At 41.3% G+C, this 20,635-nt stretch overlaps 2 protein-coding genes across 3 annotated transcripts; one reads left to right on the plus strand and one right to left on the minus strand.

Moving 5' to 3' along the window:
* Positions 1 to 1,105: 1,105 nt before the first annotated feature.
* On the minus strand, positions 1,106 to 9,920 carry LOC110985993 (uncharacterized). Of its 2 annotated transcripts, none has more exons than XM_087145509.1 (8): positions 9,749 to 9,920; positions 8,303 to 8,422; positions 7,434 to 7,555; positions 6,456 to 6,561; positions 6,211 to 6,314; positions 4,738 to 4,905; positions 3,964 to 4,140; positions 1,106 to 3,461 (listed from the first exon to the last, which is right to left on the minus strand). In XM_087145509.1, the coding sequence occupies exons 2-8, from the start codon at positions 8,412 to 8,414 to the stop codon at positions 3,336 to 3,338; spliced, it is 915 nt and encodes a 304-aa protein (XP_087001635.1). In that variant the 5' UTR covers positions 8,415 to 8,422; positions 9,749 to 9,920; the 3' UTR covers positions 1,106 to 3,335. The 2 variants fall into 2 exon arrangements, with proteins under 2 accessions (XP_087001635.1, XP_022103245.2); XM_022247553.2 differs by having other exon boundaries at positions 6,211 to 6,299; positions 9,749 to 9,917.
* A 57-nt stretch (positions 9,921 to 9,977) lies between these two features.
* Positions 9,978 to 20,603, plus strand: LOC110986018 (UBX domain-containing protein 7-like). The gene is made up of 12 exons (XM_022247590.2): positions 9,978 to 10,076; positions 11,294 to 11,471; positions 13,019 to 13,083; positions 13,201 to 13,269; positions 13,982 to 14,103; positions 14,624 to 14,770; positions 15,552 to 15,642; positions 15,782 to 15,835; positions 16,054 to 16,130; positions 16,606 to 17,170; positions 18,047 to 18,141; positions 19,973 to 20,603. Exons 1-12 carry the CDS (start codon positions 10,007 to 10,009, stop codon positions 20,129 to 20,131), a joined length of 1,692 nt encoding a protein of 563 aa, XP_022103282.1. The 5' UTR covers positions 9,978 to 10,006; the 3' UTR covers positions 20,132 to 20,603.
* Positions 20,604 to 20,635: the final 32 nt, after the last annotated feature.

The raw sequence follows: 20,635 nt of genomic DNA on the forward strand, positions 1-20,635 counted from the left end.
TGTGTCACCCGTTATATCTACTCCATGTAAGCAACGCATGCGCAAAGAGCAAGGATTTGCTCTATGGTGCAAACTAGTCTGATACGGTACGAGAGCGCGTCTATCACATAAACCACAGCTAGCTACAGGCGGGCTCGGACTCTTATCAAAACTTTGAAAAAAAAACCAAAACCTGTAAACAATTCAACGTAACCAGATCAATCAACGTTTGATGTAGAAGAGGAAAACTCTGAAAGTCAGTTGTCATGGTATTTGTCTGACAAAACATCCAAATGGAACATGCCATTCAAAAGAGGGCGCCCTTGGACTTTAATAAATGATCTACGGTAAGTTGGCGGGAATTTCGATAGTACACGACCTTTAATTTTGTCAGCAATCATCGTATTTCACGAAAGTAGTGAATGTATTATCAGTCATAAACCCCCAACTGAACGCCACAAATACATTAGATTCAATATACAGACTGGCTAAACATTTATGGTCCCTGCAGTGCTTAAACCACAAAGCCTATATAACGGTTAAGTCCCTGAAGTCTGAATGCGTCACATGCATAATTGTGTGTAAAAAGGCATTAATGCCAGAACCAGCCCGTGAACCAACAAGTGCGCACTCCATTCGTTTGCATGGCACTCCTTGGTACAAAATGGCTTCATATGTACCAGTTCAAAAGTGTGAAATCAGCTTATTCAATACAAGTTAAACTATGCCCACTGCACATGGAACTATGGAATCGGAAGGTAACACGCAACTTGCAGGCTCATCCAATGGAAGCTTGCAATCAATAGTGCATGCGAGTGTATAACTTAGTCACTTACGAACCACTGAGATAATGCCTAGCTCACCCACAGATTCTGTACTTTTAGTTTATTGGCCAAGAATCGAGCCAGTCACATGGCCAAAAGAACTACACTTGTACCCGTAGCAACAAATATTCATGACCACACATTGTGTGTTCAATTATGCATTCTGGCATGGTGTGCGTGTTGCCCATCACGCACATTCGGATTTACGAAGTTGAGCACTTAAGCGCACTTTGGCCAGTCATGACACCCCCATTTGTTGACTTGATACATGTATCGTCAAATAAAAGAAAAATACGACAAGCTAAGTTTGCAGATGCTTAAATTTATTTTCTTGAATGAAAGAGGCACATACATGTAGCAGAGCTGTGGTATGTGAGAGAGGTGACATATTCGTTTCTTTTTATTGCAGCCGGCTGAGGGCGCAATCTGGGGGAAAAAGAGATAATTAGCGAACAGACATTTAAAAAGTTACTTTTATGTGAGGGGTAGGCAGCAGCGGCGGAACGATTTTCAATTCCAAGGGGGTCCCTGATTTACAAGCTGTGCTTTTTGGAGACCCTCTCCACTTACTATCGATTACTTGCTTCATTTAAAAGTGTTAATGGATTCACTGTTTTGACATGTATAAATGCCAGGAAATAAAATGAACCGAACTGAAATGTGGGGGGGGGGCAGTTGTTAGACCATCACTCATCAGCCATTAATAGGCTGATCCATGAAGCCCCACTGGCCATCCCATTAGGGGGCATGCCCCCCAGTCAAAAAAGTGCCCCCCACACACTTTTTTGCCACCAGTGGGGATAGGTTGGGGATGATTTATTTTGGAAGAGAAAAAGTATCTTCAAAGCATCATGGACAAAATGAACTGGTAAAAAAAAAACCCAAAATAATTGCATCCTGCTCCAAGTGTCAACATTTTTTACTTCGGTGTCCAACGTAATGACACTGTCAATGGAGCCCACAGTACCGAAACAAATTTAAAGTTGCAACTACATACGCTTCTTGACCTATGACTATTAACTTCTGTATACTGACCTAACTGCAGCAAATGCCTGTTGATGTACATGTATGTCCAGTGTTTATCATTACTTTATGCAGCTAGTACCTCCATAATACTACTTCAAATTTTCAACATTCGTTGGAAAATACATTAATTTGAATGACAAAGCTGTACCAACCGTGTAACTTTTAAAACAAGACATGTACAAGTAACTCATAAAATTCCCTCTGTTTTTATGTACAATAAATCGTCTAAAGAATTGCCACAAAAGGTAATATACATGTAAAATTGAAATGCATTCAAACAATAAAGCAATTAACTCATTTTAACTTTGGAAATAGACAGCAATTAATAAAAGATTAAACTGCCTTCAATTCAAATATTATTGCACGTAAAACAACTCCCTCTAAGGCAAAAACATTTACATATCTTTTTAAGACCTCAAATTACAGCACACATACAAAAAGCGTTGTTGAAAGAGTCACACTCCATAAAATTGAATACACATTTTTTGGGGGTTTAGTGTATCCCCCAAACACTTGCATATTCAGTTTTTGATGTCAGCGAGGGAAGGGAAATCCAAAGTTCCTCTGTTCTGACATCATAAAGGTTGAGCTTTATGAGTTTGTTTTGTTTCGGACTGTTTTTTTGGACAAGCCCCTCTGCTCTGTACATATGATGTCACATTAGAGGGTATTTCTTTCTTCCTTTGTGCACTCATTGTAACAATATTAAAAAAAAGAACAGACTCTAAGCACCACCAATGCGTAAACTCTAGCGGCGGGGTAGTTCTCCCTGGATATGCCCCTGTTTTTACATATAGACCATGTAGGGCCAAGATAGACTAGGCTCCATTAACCATCGCAAAAGACAACATTTATTTCAAAATGTACAATATAATTTGTTAGAGCCAAAAGATTACTCTTAAAATAACACTCTGTTTCTGTACAACAATAGAAAGAACAGCGTCTGAGTTGAACAGCATTTAACAAACATCCTTAGAACAGGAAACTCCAAACTGACCTGCAATATCAATACCAGGCTAACATGAACAAATACTAGTTGGCATGACCGTCTTGCGTGTACAACTTTTCAGGACAATCTACTGAACAGGGGGTAAGACCTTGTCAAGACAATTTCAAAATCACTTTTTCACCTAAAATATTGACTTTGAAATCCTGCTTTGACATTAAAAACATTAGACTTGACTCACATTTGACATTGCTTTGCATACAGTGTAAGCGTTTTGCGCTGTGGGTCGTACACAACTGGACAATGTCATGACCACAACTATCCTCTGCAGAGGTGTGCCAATAGTTCATCTAAGCATGCTTGAGGAGGATTTGGACCAATATTTGAGAGGGTTGTTAGCAGAAGCATCTTGAGGTGTCACGGGTGTTGGGTGAATAAGTGGTGGCCCCAATGCCCATGGGAACACAAAAGAGCCTGTTAGGTACCCAGACTCCAAAGTCTGGAATGGACAGTATGGCATGCTATTATTATGTTTTAAATGGTTCACTGGCAAGCACTCATCAAGCACTGGTGTCCAGACTGTCAGCAATCTCTGTCATCCTGCTGCCTTGCAGTGCTTCCCTTAGAACAGACACAGTGGCCTGCTCCCCATTCCTCTGCGTCCACAGCAACAGCAGTTGTTGTACCTACACATGAACAACACCAATTCATGTACAAACTGCTATCTCGTACACAGAAGAGTATCCGGTTCGTGTGACATCACTTGCACTGCACATGGAGTTACATGCATTGATCGCCGTTTGCATGGAATCGGAAGTTACCACGCTACTTTGGCAATGGTCCAACGGGAACCTGCAAATTGTGGTGCATCCGTGTGTGTGAAAAAGTCCCTTGCAAACCCGATAGTGAAAAAGGCAGTGGCGTAATAGTAGCCCCCTTGGCAGCGTTGCCAATTCTGTTTTCTTTAGCAGAAGTGCCAGCATTTTTAGAATAGCTAATACTGCTTTCTTCTGGATGGAGAAACATTGATAAGGATGAAAAATATCTGGATCATCATTTCGATTAAACAGTCATCCTCGTTTGGCCCCTCTCTGGACTAAAACCTGTCAAGCATGGTAAGGATGGGGGGGGGTTACACAGTGGCTGCAGAAGCACTAATATGAAGAACAATAATATCAGGGTTCTCACCTGTTCTTTGGCGTCTCCAGGTGCCTCTTCCTTGATCAGATTTATATCGTCCTGAGTAAAGCCTAGCTTGTTAGCCAGCAGCATCCAGTCTTTACGGCTGGCCATTCTGGACACTTTAAGCATATCTTTGGTAGTGGGCGTTCTCTTGGATCCTGTGACGGGGTTGCTGCTGGAGGCCTGTGAGTGACAAAACAACATTCCACGTCCATTCAACACTCACTTTAATAGCAACGTTTCGGTTTGGTATGGGGCTTACTGGCCTTGAAAATGCCAAGGGGCCGCTAAATACAAGTGCGGCGGTACAAAGCGCCGGAAAATATATGCAATCAGGTTTGTTTAGAATCACATTTTCTACAATAAAATAATTTAAAATTAAATGCAGTATGGTAAAATGCAGTCTCAAAATCAGCAATGCTACATTGTTTATATTCCACTGTAAAAAACAGTAACGGTGAGGCCAATGACTGAATTTCCATGGGAAGCAAGGAATGAGTACATTGTGTCTTGGAAGTCAATTCCAGTTTCTCAGTAGATGTTAACAACGTGTCCTATGGCAACATATGAAAATGAGAATAATCCATTAGTTTAACAGTGGCACAATGAACCTTAACAATGTTGCTAAAAAGACATTCATGACATCTTGCACGCACGACACTTCCCTGGAAAATGTGGATCAAAAGCTACGATAGGAACCTTGAGGAGAATTGTTTCTTTGACTTACAGCAAGCGAGAACGTACTCGCTCATTTTCTCAGACTTTGTGGACCCCACTGACCTGCTCTACGGTGTCGTTATTAGGAGAGCACTTGAAGTCCATGATGGTCTGCAGCGTGTCCTGGGGTAGTTCCATGGCCCAGTTGACAAACTGTTGCTCACTGATGGAGTGGGATGCGATATCGCCCACCTGATGTATAAAAACCTTGGCCGATCTGTCAATGACCTCCTGCAAATAAATACTGTTTTATTCAGAGTATCGTATCATTGTACAAAGAACCAAAGTGTGACTACATAAAAATTGTCAAGGCAGCTAGCTCCAAAGGTACATCAACAGTAAAATGATATGCACAATACATTGTAAGCAATGAAAACTTATTTTATAAAATGAAATGAAAATATCTAATAGAATGTAAACAACTATGCGTGCCATGATTATTTATTTCACTTAAAATCCTTTCTCCTTGTTTCAGGCTTCTCAATCCAAGATATCATGGAAACCGACAAATGGAACTGTTACAAACAAGTTTTTGCTTAAAATATTTGGCATGTGGAATAAAAGGGATAAAACGTAAAGCTAAGTGAGAATGAGATAAATCAACAAGAAATTATGTCTTGTTAGCAATCTGTTGTTTAGGCGGGAGAGGACCGTGTCACTGCTTGACATTTTTCCAAAAAAATCATCAGCCACTTTAATTTTGACAAGAATTTTGAAATGCTAAACCTGAGGTGAAAAGAGTGCAACAAGCAAAATCAATTAGTGACCTTTAATCTCATTCAACCTTTCACGTATCCAAAAACAGATATTTAGAAGCTAAAAATTGCTGTTGGGATACAATGCGATATATTGGTTATTTCCCTAGCATGTTTTTGCCTTTGTTTGGCATCATGCTGCCGGCCAGATATACCACAGTAAGCCAGTCTACTGTCAAGAAAGGTTTTGTGAGTTCTCCAATCATGTATATCTGTAACATGCAATCACATCATGCATGATGGGGCCTAGGCCTACATGTACACGTATGACTTACAGTACACCCCATCTGAAGGACATGACCCTTGCTGATGATCAAAGATGAGCATGCATCTGTCAAAGCAGTTGTGTGGTAACCTGCTTTACATCCAAGGATGGTGTTAACTGCTGGTCAACCATGCTACATGTACTTTCAATGATATGCCACTTTCTACTCTGCTATGGCAATTGCCTTGATTGCTGGACTAAATACAAAGTACCGTAGTTGCGACCATAGAGCATCAGCATTTTTATGGGGGGGTAGCGTTCAGATTTATTTTTCAATCATATTCCTTTGTTTAATGAAAACCGTAACAGTAAACTAAGGCAATTTCCTCTCTGATATTATGTTTATGTAAAATGCACGTACATGGGTTCTTATCAATTGCCTTGGTTTAACAAAATCTAAAGAATGATATCTTGAAAGAGAAAATGAGAAAAAAAGAGAAAGAAAAAGAAAAGAACTTGAAACACATAACAAGAATTTCTGATGGCTTGAAAGAACTTCTTACAAGCAAAACTTACCTTGCTCTCGTCACAATAAATCTCACTCAAAATGTCAGTCACGATGGCTAGGTCAAGAGCGTGGCCCTTATTCAAACACTGGAACACAGCTGTGAATATGAAGACTAGAAAATTAAATAAGGAAGGAAAAAAATCAAACAAAAATGAAAACGAAAGAAACAAAAAGGTAAAATCCCCTTGTGCACTGAAAACGGTATAACGAGACGGGGCCTCTCGGGGATACTCTGCAATGTTTCTGATCTCACCTCTTATTTTCTTTTCAATGTTGGCATCCGCCAACCAGCGCGACATGTTGCAAAACGTCTGGAATGTCAACACGTTGTCTTTAGATCTGGGCATCATCTCCAAAATCTGCAAACGTCATGAAAACAAAAGGAAAATCATTTCATTACAATTTTTGTTGGAAATCTGGTCCTACAGTCCTAATTGTCTGGTGATGAGTTTGCAATGCCAGGCAGACACAGCACCCTTCCATCTGACAGAGCTACAGGAGGCAAACAAAAGTGCAGATATACACATGTATATGCTGCATGCCCTAAGGAAGTAGACGCAATGTATGTGTCGGGTGCTTTGGCTAACTGCACTATGCAGGGTCATCAGAGTTTGGAGACCGGAGGTGGCTCCAAGCAATCAGGTTCAAATTGAAATATTCAACACTGCAAGGAAGCTGGGACGCTGTGCTACTTATCTGTACTGGATGTAAGAATATACCAACGGAAGGAAGAGCACTGAAATTTGCCAGGTGGCTGAACGTGACATTTGTGATCTTGGAATTGGGATGACGCGACCTGAGCCAATTCTGCGTCTTCATTCACTGTGATCGTTACCACTGTTGTCACAACCATTGCACAATTAAAACCTTACCGTTTACATGTAATTAAGAGGACAAATTATATGTATGCAGTATTAAATGCCATCTAAATAATGCTTGGGCCAAGAACACTCTTCCAAATCACCTCCTATCTCTCAACATTATCCCCCCCAAAAGACAACCGTATTCATTCATGGATGCAAGGCAAGAACTGGAGGGGATCAGCCAGGCATCCCCTCATAAATAAGAAACAAACCAAAAACAGGTGGAAAAAACCGTTGGATATTTTTGGCTCAACATAAAAGCAACAGCTGGTCCACATCTCTTGAGTTTCAAGTGTTAAAAAAAAGCGCAGCTCTTCCATCAAAGCAGTTGGCAATGTCCCCAAACTCTGGCTCATTGTTAAAGGTACCTTGGCCGCCATAGTGTTGGCACTGCAAGCTGTTCTCAGCATCTCTCCGCTGAGTTCTCCATCCTCATTGCATCCCAGTTCTTTAAACCGCTCCCACAAATGTGCCGCCTCATGCTTAGACACTGTAAATAAAAGGGTACGCATGAACATGTATGTATTTAAATGACAGCATAAAGTTGAATCAGTGACTTTGGAAACTCAGTGTTTTGATTGGTGTGCTGATCGTTTTTATCTGTTTATGCCACATTAAATGAAGATCAGAGCTAAACTGACCCAAATGACAAGTTTCTGGGCCGAAATAGCTGGTAACAGAATTATACCTCTATACACAGAAGCAATACAACTGCATGTGAAGGTGATCGGGGGGGAGGGGACTAAAGAGACAATATCCCTCCCCCCATGTTTGTGAAAAATAATGAACGGCCATTTGTTTAGTCCATTAAATTCCAAGTTCCTTCAAAAAGTGTCCAAAAATAGCCCCAGAGAAAGAGACCATAAAAGTTTACAATGAAAAATTTCCTAAATGTTTTGGTTCCCTAATAAACAAGTTTGGCCCCCTGAAACTTTAGTTTCCCTGTGAAGGCTTTATATCTATTTAAAGAAAAAATCTGACGAATGTTGAGTATGATTATGCGCGCACTTCCATGGAAATTAGATACTTACCATCAGAGGTGGTAACAAGTCAATTTTTGCAAGTTCAAGTCAAGTCACAAGTCATTTTTTACAAGTCCAAGTCAAGTCACAAGTCATTTTTTACAAGTCCAAGTCAAGTCACAAGTCAAAATGTGATAGTTGCAAGTCAAGTCGTGAGTCACAAAAGTAGCGACTCGAGTTCAAGTCAAGTGACTCAAGTCTACAACTTTCCTTACCATTGCAAGCCACGACATGTTGACTTAGCCAATCACCTTTCATTGGATGTGTTAATTCTGCAACAATGCCACCGTGATCACCGCCATTAGTCGATGACACTACAGCTCCCATGGTGGCAGCTGAAAAAAAAGACAACAAAATTAAAGTCAAGTTATCAATACAAGTACATGTAGATGTGAAGAGCCCCTTCTAGGAGACTAGGTCTCACTGTTTACGGCCACGGCCTCAACTATACTTGGGTCAGTCCCAACTATGGTTGGCAACAGGTCAACTTGTACGCATGCTCACTTGTACACTGAACAATTTGTACTTGGACTGGTCAACTCGTTCACTGACCGACTCGGTACACTGACCAACTTGTGCACCAACCAATTCCTGCACTGCAATTTGACGTGTTGTTGGTTTTAATCTGAACTCTGGAGTCGAATGACCGTAAACATTAAAAACTGCTCTTTTCAGAACTAAAAATGACCCCAAAATAAATCTGTTTTTACAGAATAGTATCGAGATTCATATTGAAATTCACAAATACAATGTAGTCAAAGAATGAAACAGAGCCAAATTATTTTACTATGGTGGCTCACAGGCTTGTCGTTGGTAAACTTTAATCCTTTGCAGCATTGAATAAATTTTCTACTGGACTGGGTAGGTTTCATATCCAACATATCGTAGAGGGCAAGCAGTGGCGTAACTGGGGCGAAATGTCCCGGGGGAGGGGGGCTACATGGGATGCACACATTAGTTGGACCCGTCCCAACTAGACCATTACAGTTGGGCCGGCCCAACTACGACCGAGAGGTCCTGTGTGCATGATGTGCCCAGCATGTCATATTGTTTACAAATGTCATGTCATTGGTCATAGGGCTAGATGAACAGATGAAGTTTCACATTTTAGGTAATTTGTGTCAAGAGTGAGACACATTGACTTGGATAATGTTGAGACATTTGCCACAGACATTGGTCAACAATAGTTAGGCTAGCCCAACTGCAGCACAACAGTCATGACCAAAGATCGTATGGGGAACTTCACCATGAATACGCGTAAAACGTTTTCACCATGAATACGCGTACAACGTTGTTATCACATGGGCACCATTCTGGTTGGACTATGCCTGCGCAGTGCATGTTAATGCACAGGCGCCCCGGCAGGCACACGTCAAAGTTCACACTCGAATGGCGCCCATGGTGATAACACCTTTATGGCCAAATTACCCATCTTGCATCGCTTCGCTATATAATCTTTGGTCATGACACTTCTGCCAGGTAGCCTATGCATGGCCAACATAATGTACATGTATGTAGTACATTCAGTAGGAGGCAGCTAGTAGTAGTAGTAGTACTAGTAGCCGGACGAGGAACCTTTCCTCTGACATATCTGATTAGATTTTTAGAATACTTGAAAGTAGGATCGTTTTGGTCACGAATGACCGTACTGTCGTTATTACCCTGGTCCTGCTGGTGGATTTTCACGAGAAAGACAAGCAACTCCCACAGTCATCACACGATGCACAGCCGGCACTTTTGTTCAACATATGTTTATGTTGTCACTGGCCTAGCCGGTCCAGCGTAGGTCATGTCCAAAGACTGTATAGCGCGCGCCGCGCGGCGCTACACAATCTTTGGTCTATCTTAATGTCTGTGGTGGCGTGGAAAGGCGCCCTCTTGCGAGTTATGGAGAAAATCCCAGCTCGACAATAACGAAGATGGCGTCCCGCGGGAAGTCGAAAAGCACGGCAATGGATGGTCTTGCCAAGCAGTTCGCTGCAATCACAGGTATTCCATACAGCTTTGATTGAAACAGCACGAATAGTGTCTGTAGAAATATGATTTGAAGATCATCATGTTTGGAAGGTGTGGTATGAAACTTCGGTTTGCAGATCGTCCATAGTCGTGGTGGTTTAACTAGTACTAGTATAGTTGCACCAGCTAAGCTCCTCGTAATGCATGTACATGTAATGAATTCAGCAGGGTAGTTGATTCAAGTTTTTGGTAGGCCTACGTCTATGTTAGCAAAAATTGTTCAACTACTTGTTTGTTCTGTTTTCTTTTTAGTTAAGACCTGATCTTACGTCATGCATGTCATAAGAAACATTTTGATATAAGTTTGGATTTCCATTGTTCCTTGCAAAGCAAAGAAATATTGATTTAAAGTACATGTACTTACGGGTAGTTTGAAATGTTTTGGGACCTTTTTGTACTTATGTAAACTCTAATGCAGAGAAAACTGTGGTATTTTAACGCAAAAATGACTGAGTATTTTGCCTGAATAGCTTCTAATTCATATTTTCACATAATCGTTTTGTTACAATGCATTTGTGCCTTATTTCAGTGAATTGGATGTTGGCTTCACTTGAAATTTCAAAAAATTTAAAATTGAAAATTAAATCAAGGAGCTACATTAGCTGGTTAGAGCCTGCGGAAAAAAACACATTTTGATCACAATTTTCTATTTAACGGGTGTTTAAGAAAATGAATTCCCTAGCGCCCTCACTCATTTATGCATGTCCCTATCTAGGCTATGTCTTACCTTGCTGACCACTTAGCTTTGTGGTGGAAGGACGCAACTGATTTTTGCTGTCTGTGATAACCAGCATGACCAGGCATGCCAGGAGCTTTGTGATCTTTCAGCATGTTCAGTGGTGAAAATAAACCTGAGGCCTATGGCCCTTGGCCTACAAGGCTGCATGTACATGTATGAATGCTGGTCAACTCATACACATGCCAACTCGTATACCGACCAGTTGCCCTGGTACCCAGACCAGCTTGTACATAGATGTACGTTGACAACTGTGTCTCGTCGTTCCTGCCCGAGTAAATCACAGAGCAGCATTGACAGCATAGTACCAGTACATGTACAGTCACACATTTCCAAGGAGGTGTCGTATTTTCATTTGGTTCAGTTTGTTTCCAATATGAAATTTGATTTCTTTTAGTCTGCACCATCACCGCCAAACCTATATTCACAATGGCTTTTTTTCCCTTGTAATCAGGTGCAACTGAAGATATTGGTCGTCGCTTGCTTGAAGTGTGCAACGGCAACCTGGAGATGGCCATTGGTATGCAGCTAGAGGGCGCTGTGGAGACTGCTGAGGCAGGGGCTTCGGCCGGTCCATCAGGAGCCTCGGCTGGACCATCAGGAGCTGATGCTGCTCCAGACATCCCCCCTGAGTCAGTAAAGCTTCAGCACTTTTCTTAACACAGACTTTGTCTTTATGCCCTTAGTTGAACTGTACAATATGCATGGTATATGTGTATGTATTGTAACAAATACGCAGTGTGATGCTGTAACATGTACATATATCCAAATACTGTCTACTGGCCCAGCTTTGTCCATTGCCAACTTGGGGCATGCCAAACTCTGTTGACAAAGTTGGCTATGCCCCGAGTTGGTTTTGGACAAAATTAGGGGAGTAGGCACTGTCAGGACATAACACTGCTTTGACAGGATCTTGGTGTCTCAAATGTGCAATTGTGGATACATGCTTAATGTTATTCCACACTCTGGCTGAATTACAAAATACATGAATGGTTAGAATTGTGTTTTGTAATATCGCCCCAAAAAGCGCTGTAGATTGTTTTTGAAATTAGTGTGTGAGCGTCATTCTATAAATTAAGGGTCCTAGTTTTTTTCCTGTCTGTGTCACATCTGACATGATTTTGTAAGCTCAGAACACATTTAATTTCCAAGAGTGATGACTTAATGCACATTACCTGCCAAACAAATGCATGCAGAAATACATGTAGTTTGAAATCAATTAGAGTGGTATTTCCATGTCAAATTACACAGGTCTGGGGTAACAGGGACACAAATATGTCACACTTTTGGACCCTGAATTTGTAGAATGACCCATTAGTCACAGTTGTCAGATCTGAGTCATGACAGCCAGTAGTGTCGTGACTGTAAGCCAAGTCATTGACTTGAGGCATACAATCTGCCCTTGAATGCTTGCAAGCACACAGACTGCTTACATGTGGGTTCCTGTATAGAGAACAGAAGAAGCTTGGAAACAAAATTAAACCAATGTCGCCCACGCTTACTGAAACATTTCCAGTTGGACAACATTTGTCTATTCCTTACAAATATTCAAGTAAGTTTAAAGTGGTATTTTTTCTCCAACCTTTTGCACCAGTAGGGAAAACCAAGTGAATTGAAACTTACTGCAATGGAACAAACTAGGTAATGCAGAGGAATGACGTATGAGAAACCAGGAGACATACACAAAGCACAGATACACATGTACAAAATACTGTCCGAATTTTACACAGTGTGCAGTAGGAGTGGTGGACTGAATTTAATTTTCCATCTTGTTCCTTGTTTTGCATGTTCTCTCTAATTTTTAAACACGTTGGGCTCTGATGATATGGGTCATTCCAGAAATTAGGGGTCCAAAAGTGTGACATTTTTGTGTCCCTGTTACGTCCGACCTTTGTTATTTGACATGGAAATATCACCGGAATTGATTTCAAACTATTACTATTTGTTTGGTAGGTAATTTGCATTAATTCATCATTCATGGAAACTAGGAAATGGGTTTGGAACTTACACAATCGTATGTCAGATGTGACAGGGACACAAAAAAAAATGGACCCCTAATTTCTGGAATTACCTGTATACTTGTATACAGTTTCTAGAGTCATAATTAGCCTTGAAGTAGGATAAACATTTCAAACTTAATATCTGCAGCATTATCATTGTCCATTTTGTGTTATATCAGTGACAGTGTCCGTGCACCCATACCCCAGAAGAGAGAAATTCTGGTTCAGGATGTACCAACTTTCGGTAAGCTCCAAAGTTTTAGCCAGGATTTCAGTGCTGAGATCAGAAACTCTCACTTTGAGTTGAAAGAGAATTTATATGTATTTATTAAATTTGTCTCTGCTTGATTTTGTCTTTAAGGTCCTCGGCCAAGGCGCAGAGGAGGACAATCAATTTTTGACAAGTTCAGGGACTTCCAGGCCGAAACTCGTAAGAATCCCAGATCTCTTTACAACGTATTACATGGAGTCATTTTTTTCCCTCCCTAAGTACAAAGCAAAGGGAAAGTTGTTGTAACATGAGCAAGACGTGGGTTACAGGACACCAGGATTTTACCAACTGGTTTCCTTGAGCAACATAATCCACACAAAGGTTTGACTGAAGGTCCGTCGGCTATAACCCTGGCCTTTCCCCAAACAAAGACAGAACAGAAAGGAAAACTGTTTTAAATGTCGCGCATAAAATGTTTGGCGTTGACCAACCACTTTTCCACACAGTACTAACATTGCATGGACAAAGTACAGAATATTGTCGAAAAACTTGTTCACTTCTCGTGACTGACTGAAGAGTAATTAACAGCTAAATGTTTTTACTAGAAAGTTAGAAATGTTTGTTGTCGTTTTTTCTCCGGCCATATTTTTGGGAATTAAACATTAGTGTGTTTCCGTTAAGATAGGAAAGTGAAAACCCTCGTCAGCCAACAACACTTTCATGTAGTGCGAACCTTGTTAATAAAAGTACTACTAATACAACATGCTGCTCACAAGGAACTGTTTCTGTCGGAATCCTTTGTTCTTTATTGTGTTCAATCCTGATAATACAAGGTTCCTGTTATAACAAGGTAATTTGAAATTTCCTAAGGAAATGTAACTAATGAGGTTCAAGTGTATCTTATTATTTAAAAAACTGATCTTTGCGGCAGGGCACCAGGAAGCGATGATTCGTAACCAAGGCAATCAAATACCCCAGTCAGCAAAGATTCGTACCCTAGAGGACTTGTTCCGACCCCCAGTGGACCTGATGCACAAAGGCACCTTCAATACGGTTTGTACCCGATGACCGCATCGCCACATGCAGTTTGTTTTTGAGATGATTCAAGAAACATGTGATTTCACATTGCAGTTCAGCTTACAGTTAGAACAACTCGAAAGGTGAAATATATGAGATAAGAAGGACGTGCATTCTCAAAAAAGTGCACAAATTTTGGTGTTACTTATGTGAACTTGATTTTATTTTTGTGTAAGTTGGAATTGTTGGCCCAAGATCTGCATCCAGACCTTTGTGCTAAATACAACTTTGTTGGAAATATTGCCAAGTTTGTTACCATGGTGACTGACAGCTACATGTAGAACTCTCTGTCATGTCATTTGAGGGGCTATATGTATCGAATATAGTACCTTGGATGTTGAAGACCAAAAATATTCATGTACTGTGAAGATAGTGAAATGCTGAAAAGATGTTGTATGTAGACATAACTCTTGGGCATGATACTGCTCATACATGTATTTTGCTTCTTTTGCCTGACGATGAAAGCCAGGTTTAATATCAGTTTGGTATTTGCCAGGCTCGAGAGGCCGGTCAGAGCCAGGGGCGATGGCTCATTGTCAACGTCCAAGATGTGCAGGAGTTCAGCTGTCAGAAACTCAACAGGGACGTGTGGAGTGACCCGACGGTCCGCAGCATCATCAGGGAGTCTTTCATATTCTGGCAGGTAGTTGCAGGTTTATGGAGCTTTTTAAATTACACCTTGTGCAATTGTTGTTCCGAGCTTTCGAATTTCAAATAGAAAACAGTCATGTCGGGCACGGTTGTGCAGGCAGTGATGTTGGAAAGCAGCCAACACAGACAGCAAGGCCCCTATCTTTACAATTTGTTTTGTGCATGACGACTTTTGGTTACCAATTTCAATGACTTTTTAGACCATGTTGTACCCCAAATAAGGTGTCAGTCTGTTACCGTGGTAACACATAGCTTTACCTGATCCTTTGAAAAGTCCAAACTTCAAAAGAAATCTCTATGAGAGAGGGACACTTCCAACGAAGAAACAGCACTCGAATTTAGGTCCTACTTTTCTGCTGCCATTTGCTAGAAGAGGATACGTCGCAAAATACTTCTCAATAATTCAGTGTATTACCCCCAAAATTACCTGCACATGACATAATGGTCAGCCCAATGAAAGAGACACAGAGGACATATCCAAAGCACGAGAAGTTGAACTAATCCCACGCACCGTTTGCCCATTCTGAGCGGGCCGTACATCTTTTTAATTTCCGGCTTTGCCTCTGTGGCAGTGATGTTCAAAAACAAACTATGCTCACCAAGTTTGCATTTGATTCTACTACGGGGCATGTGCAGTGAATTGGGAAGCAAATTTTATTACACTGCTTGTGTGTGTTTTTTTTTTTTTTTGCTTCTCTTTGTTCATATATTGGGCTTTTCTTTATGGGCAATGGATTGATGTATACAGCCGTGGCCTTTTCTTTTCATTTCAGGTGTATCACGATAGTGATGAGGGCCGCAGATACATGCAGTTTTATCGGGTCAGAGAGTTCCCTCATGTAGCCATTCTGGACCCCAGAACAGGTGACAGTCCACAAAACAGCACGGACTCAGAATGGCTTCATTATTCATGAGATGTACAAATTTGGAGGTGTTTCTTCTTTCTGTTTGGTTATGACTGATTGTTTCCCTACAATTGATACTTGTTCTTAACCCCATCCAGGTGAGCTTCTTGTATCTTGGAATAACCTTGATAGCATATCATTTTGTGATCTTGGTGAGTATTTTTTTTTTCTACGCAAAACAATCACGTTACTGTTTTAGTGCCACTTCTAAATTAAGACACCTCATTCACCAGGCACTGCTTCAAGAAATATCATGAATGTGTTTTCAAACCAGCATATTCCACATCACAGCCATCAACAGTTGGCAATAACTACCTGCGTTTGTAAATTATACCTACTGTTCACAGTCCTGCTTTCCTTCTTTCCATAGTCATGGAGTTCCTTTCTGACCATCCATGCTTCGACAAGGATACGCTGTCATCACCACCTGCCAAAAGAGCCAGAACGGTAAGTTGAACCAGTTGTTGCAGAAATTGAGTTCCTATATCTTGGACACACTCAGATAGTATCTTTTGCAGTCATATTGGCACCATCATGCTTTAGCATCAGCCCTCAATTTCACAACTTCAAACCCTTAAGTCAACACCCTTCTCAGTATTAAAGGAAATATCCAGATATCTAACATGATTGAAACATTAGGAGACTTTCACTTCTGAGAAGTTCTGTTCTCCATAAATTTTTTTGGTCGTGGTTGACACACTTTGGTGCTAACAGATGGACAAAATGTCTGCTGTACAGACAATGTTGATGGCAACTTTTGAGCACAAAACTACTCAAGCAGCAACCGGAACAGCCAGACTAAGTTCTCATATAATTCCAGTGAATATACTGACTCTTTATTTTATCTTTGTAAATTTCTTGTTATTTTCTGTGGAGTCGATGTTTATTTGGCCACTTCTCTCATCTCTGTTCCGTGATATAGTCCACGAGCATTTTAGATGAAAGTGAAGATTGCCAACTAGAAGCAGCCATCGCTGCCTCCCTAGCCGAATCTACTAGCTCCTCCTCCCAAAGCACCCAACCCAGCGAGAACTCGTCCGCTGCGTCATCCTTCATGAGGACGCAGAACACAATCAGTCTCTCCGACGACGAAGACGATGAAGTTGAGGAGGAGGAAGATGAGAAGGATGATGTCATCGTGAACGTTGAGAGCAACTCCAGCCATACCGGCAGTGACTCGGATTGCATCATTGAGTCGGTGACCGACGGCAGTTCGCAGAATGTCAGGACGTCATCGAGCCCATCCTCACAGAACTCAGAGAAGGCCACCCCGGCGGTGCTTTCTTCATTAAACGGGAGTGTTTCTACAGACGGAGAAGGTAGAACTCAAACACTCGACATCAACAATGACGGGGAAAAACAGGGTGGGGATTTGGATGAAGACTTCGAGAGGAAATCATCCAACTCATTGGACAGAATCGTGGGAAATAGGACAGACGACATGCCTGAAACTGGTGTGAAGAATGGCAAGTCTGAAGTCGATGCAGGTAAGTTTAATATTTTGAGTCGAGTGGTTTCATACAGCTCAGCTACAATTTTATTCCCCTGAGTTACAAAACGTAAGATTCCTTCGGTTATTTGGCACCTGTCATTGCAGAGCATTTGACGAAGTTGTGTTTGTTAGAAATTGCTTTTAATTTGGTTTTGTTCCTTCCACGTACATACATGTATTGTAAGTGGTTTTCTAACTGACTGTATTGACTGGATGACCTTATTTGGTCAAATACTTCACAGAACTACTAGGAGAAAAGTGTTACACGCTTGTAGCATCTAATTAATGTGTAAATGTGCCAATTATTTAAAAATTTCCTGTCAAAATAAACAAAAGTTTTCTGTACTAAATGTGGAATGATTAAAATACTCTGAAACCTTAAGTCTGTAAGTTTTTTCCAAAGGCTTGGTGTGGTTTGAGGGCCAGTAATCTAGTTTTTGTGGGATGTCTATGGTAAGCAGAGTTACAGGCATATCAACCAATTTTAGTAATGTATCTTCATAATTTGAATCCAGGTAGACTAGGAATAGGTAGAGGAAAGTGGCTTTGGTTGGTAAGGAATCTCATTGTGCAAACAAACATGCTCTACTTATTAAAGAAGATAAAATGGTAATTTTACTAGAAGACTAGTGGTACTTTGTATCCTGCTTATTGAGTCACAATCTACGTGCTGGTCTGTGTGTAATCTGTCAATGCAGGAAAAAAGTCTTTTTGTTTTCTTCCAAGATTATTTTGAGCCCTTTTCACATTGAACAGCTCATTAATGCATAAATGAGTAATGTGACTCAGCTCCGCCCCTGTAACACAGTAGAGTAGGCTATCTCCTATACACAAGGATTCAGACACTATGCTGATTGTTGCTCACGTCCAGGGTTGTCACAGGAGCAGACTCAAGCCAAGCTGATGCTTCGGTTTCCCGATGGAAAGAGGAAACAGCTGTCACTTTCAGAAGACACTCCTCTCTTGGTGAGAAAACAAATCCATTCCCTTTGATGTCTGTCAAACAAGGAGTCTGTAACGATGAGTCTGCCAAGTTCAACACCACCCCCTGTATTAACCTCAAGACTACGACTGCAGTTAATTTTCCCAAAAGTTTGCACACTGTTCGTAAACATTTCAACTTCCAAAGAGAGTGGTGACAAAACAGCACTTAACAATTTTCAAGATGTATTTTTGCGTTGGGGAGATGTTAATTATATATAACGGGTTTGCCCTTACCCAACGTATATACATCTTGAAAATAGTTCGCGGTACCCGCTGCTTCATTTGACTCGGACCAGCCAGCCGATCCCGGCAAGCTCGGTGGGCGAGTGGTTAAGACGTCTGCACTAGTAAGCAGGAGGTCGTGGGTTCGAGTCCCACCCGAGTAAGCTTGTGAGGTTTTTTCGCAAGCTCTCGGACAAGCACTGAGCATACAGTGTTTATTAATATACGTTGGGTAAGGGCAAACCCGTTATATATAATTAGCACTTAACAATGTACATGTGTCTAAATATTACCTGGGCCCAATTTCACAGTGCTGCTAAGCACACAATTTTGTGTAAACAGGGGCTCCATGTATTTCAGGGAGCCTGTGTAGCACAGGCGCGCTTACCTCTGAGAAAAAAAAAATTGTTCAACTTACCAACGTAACAATAGGAAGCTCTCTGCACGCGAATGCACAGACAAAAGACAAAACCATGCTACATGTAAGCACTGCCATGATATAGTGCTTACAGTTAGCAAAATCTGCTGCTACAGTAAGCATGACTTTCCTGCTTACTGTCATGACTGTCAAGCAGCGCTATGAAATTGAGCCCTGTACTTGTCAGTGGTATACTGTGTACACGCATAGGACATGTATGTGATCCTTTCAACCATTTTATTTTCAGTGCAGTTCAAATGTTTAAAGTCTGAAACTCACCATAGCATATGCTCTTTAGTTGCAAAAGTCATTACAGCTTTTTACAAGGGATAGCTGTTTTTAACCATGTTGAAGCGACATCACACATGAGAATGAACATTCAGTTATCTTAAACTCCTTCCTTCATTCAAATTAGTACCCTGGTCTAAAGATTTACCTTATGTTGTTTACATAGCCATTCCATCCACCTGGAAAAAAAAATCAGTATCATTTACCACTTCGCACCAGTGGCATTTATCAATGTTAATGATGCTGGGACGGGATAATTGGATAATTATCATTTTTTTCTGTGTTCAAAATTCTTTAAAAATTCATATCTTCATTTACTGGAAACCTACATGTACTCCCACACGAAGGACTGTCTGGTCTCTACTCTAATCTGACAGACGACATCTGTTGATGCTGGAGTATTTCAGTCAGGCCTGTTGCCTTGTAAAAAGAGCCCAGATTTTGCAGTGTTACGTAATTTTCTTTTGTTCACGAAACTGGCACAGTGCGCTGCTGATCTCTACCGCAGCGGTACTGTGTGGCTCTTCGCTGCGGTGGTGGAGTGATTTTGTCCCCAGTGGTAATCCGCTCGCGCTGAATGCTCCAAACTGTGGTATACTGTTTCAAAACAAGGCTAGATTATCTCCACTATTGAGAGTAAAAAATGTTGGTAATTCCCAGCAGCCTGGTCTTTTGTTACGAGTACGGTCTTTTGTTACAAGGCCCAGTTCCCTTTGTCTGATTTCGGAGACCGTGGCAACGCGTATAAAGAATACTTGTCCGAAACCGGAATCCCTGGCAGCAAGAGGTCAATAATTGAAACATGCACTGCCAGGTGATAATTGTGTCATTGAAGAAGACTTTTTATTATCCTATCTTTGTGTTCTTTGTCCCGTGAACATGCAGACTCTGGTGAAACTGGTTGGCAAGGAGGGGTTTTCCAACGAGCGCTATGAGATGGTGACCAACTTTCCAAGGAGGAAACTCTCCTACATGGACTTTGACAAGTCACTGAAAGATGCCGGGCTCTGCCCACAAGAGACCATCTTCATACAGGAGCGCTAGGGTGGCACCAGGAAACCTCAAGAGACATGCCTCTTTGTGGTAGAGTACGCGCAGTCTGGCCAGTATGCTCGAGGGTCCTGCATCTCCAGCCAGTGGCTTACAGGTGCAAGCCTTGTCCACACTCCAAGGGATCGGGGCAGTTACTTTGGTGGAGCGAGATGCGTGAAGGCTGTGGGAAAACTTCCGAAACTCACGTCTGCCGCTGGAAGCAGATTTTATTTTCAGCAGATGATCCAGATGTAAAGTTTCAAAAGTGCCCTGTCTATTTCTCTGCTGCTAAGTTCTGAAAACATTAGTATTTCTCTTCACACTTTGTGTAACAGCCCAACATTACGCAACTGCTTGGCGAAAATAATAAAAACCTGCATTGTGTGCTCTTTCAAGTGTTTGGAAAGAGGAATGATCAAAGGCAAAGAGCAATGCACGGTACTGTGATTCAGCCCTTGTGAGCCTAAAGGACAATGATTCCAGCCCACACATTAGTGGAAATCCTGAGAATGCACC

This window comes from Acanthaster planci, linkage group LG14, assembly GCF_054643075.1.
Source record: "Acanthaster planci isolate LZ-2023a linkage group LG14, COTS_SCS, whole genome shotgun sequence".
NCBI lineage: Eukaryota > Metazoa > Echinodermata > Asteroidea > Valvatida > Acanthasteridae > Acanthaster > Acanthaster planci.

Excerpts from the sequence above, each read along its gene's own strand:
- LOC110985993 (XM_087145509.1), bottom strand. The coding sequence starts at position 8,414 with ATGGGAGCTGTAGTGTCATCGACTAATGGCGGTGATCACGGTGGCATT. Across the intron at positions 6,315-6,455 it reads CATTGAAAAGAAAATAAGAG|TCTTCATATTCACAGCTGTG; the intron begins GTGAGATCAGAA and ends TTAATTTTCTAG. Across the intron at positions 4,141-4,737 it reads ATAACGACACCGTAGAGCAG|GCCTCCAGCAGCAACCCCGT; the intron begins GTCAGTGGGGTC and ends TGTCACTCACAG.
- LOC110986018 (XM_022247590.2), top strand. The coding sequence starts at position 10,007 with ATGGCGTCCCGCGGGAAGTCGAAAAGCACGGCAATGGATGGTCTTGCC. Across the intron at positions 10,077-11,293 it reads GCAGTTCGCTGCAATCACAG|GTGCAACTGAAGATATTGGT; the intron begins GTATTCCATACA and ends CCTTGTAATCAG. Across the intron at positions 13,084-13,200 it reads TCAGGATGTACCAACTTTCG|GTCCTCGGCCAAGGCGCAGA; the intron begins GTAAGCTCCAAA and ends TTTGTCTTTAAG.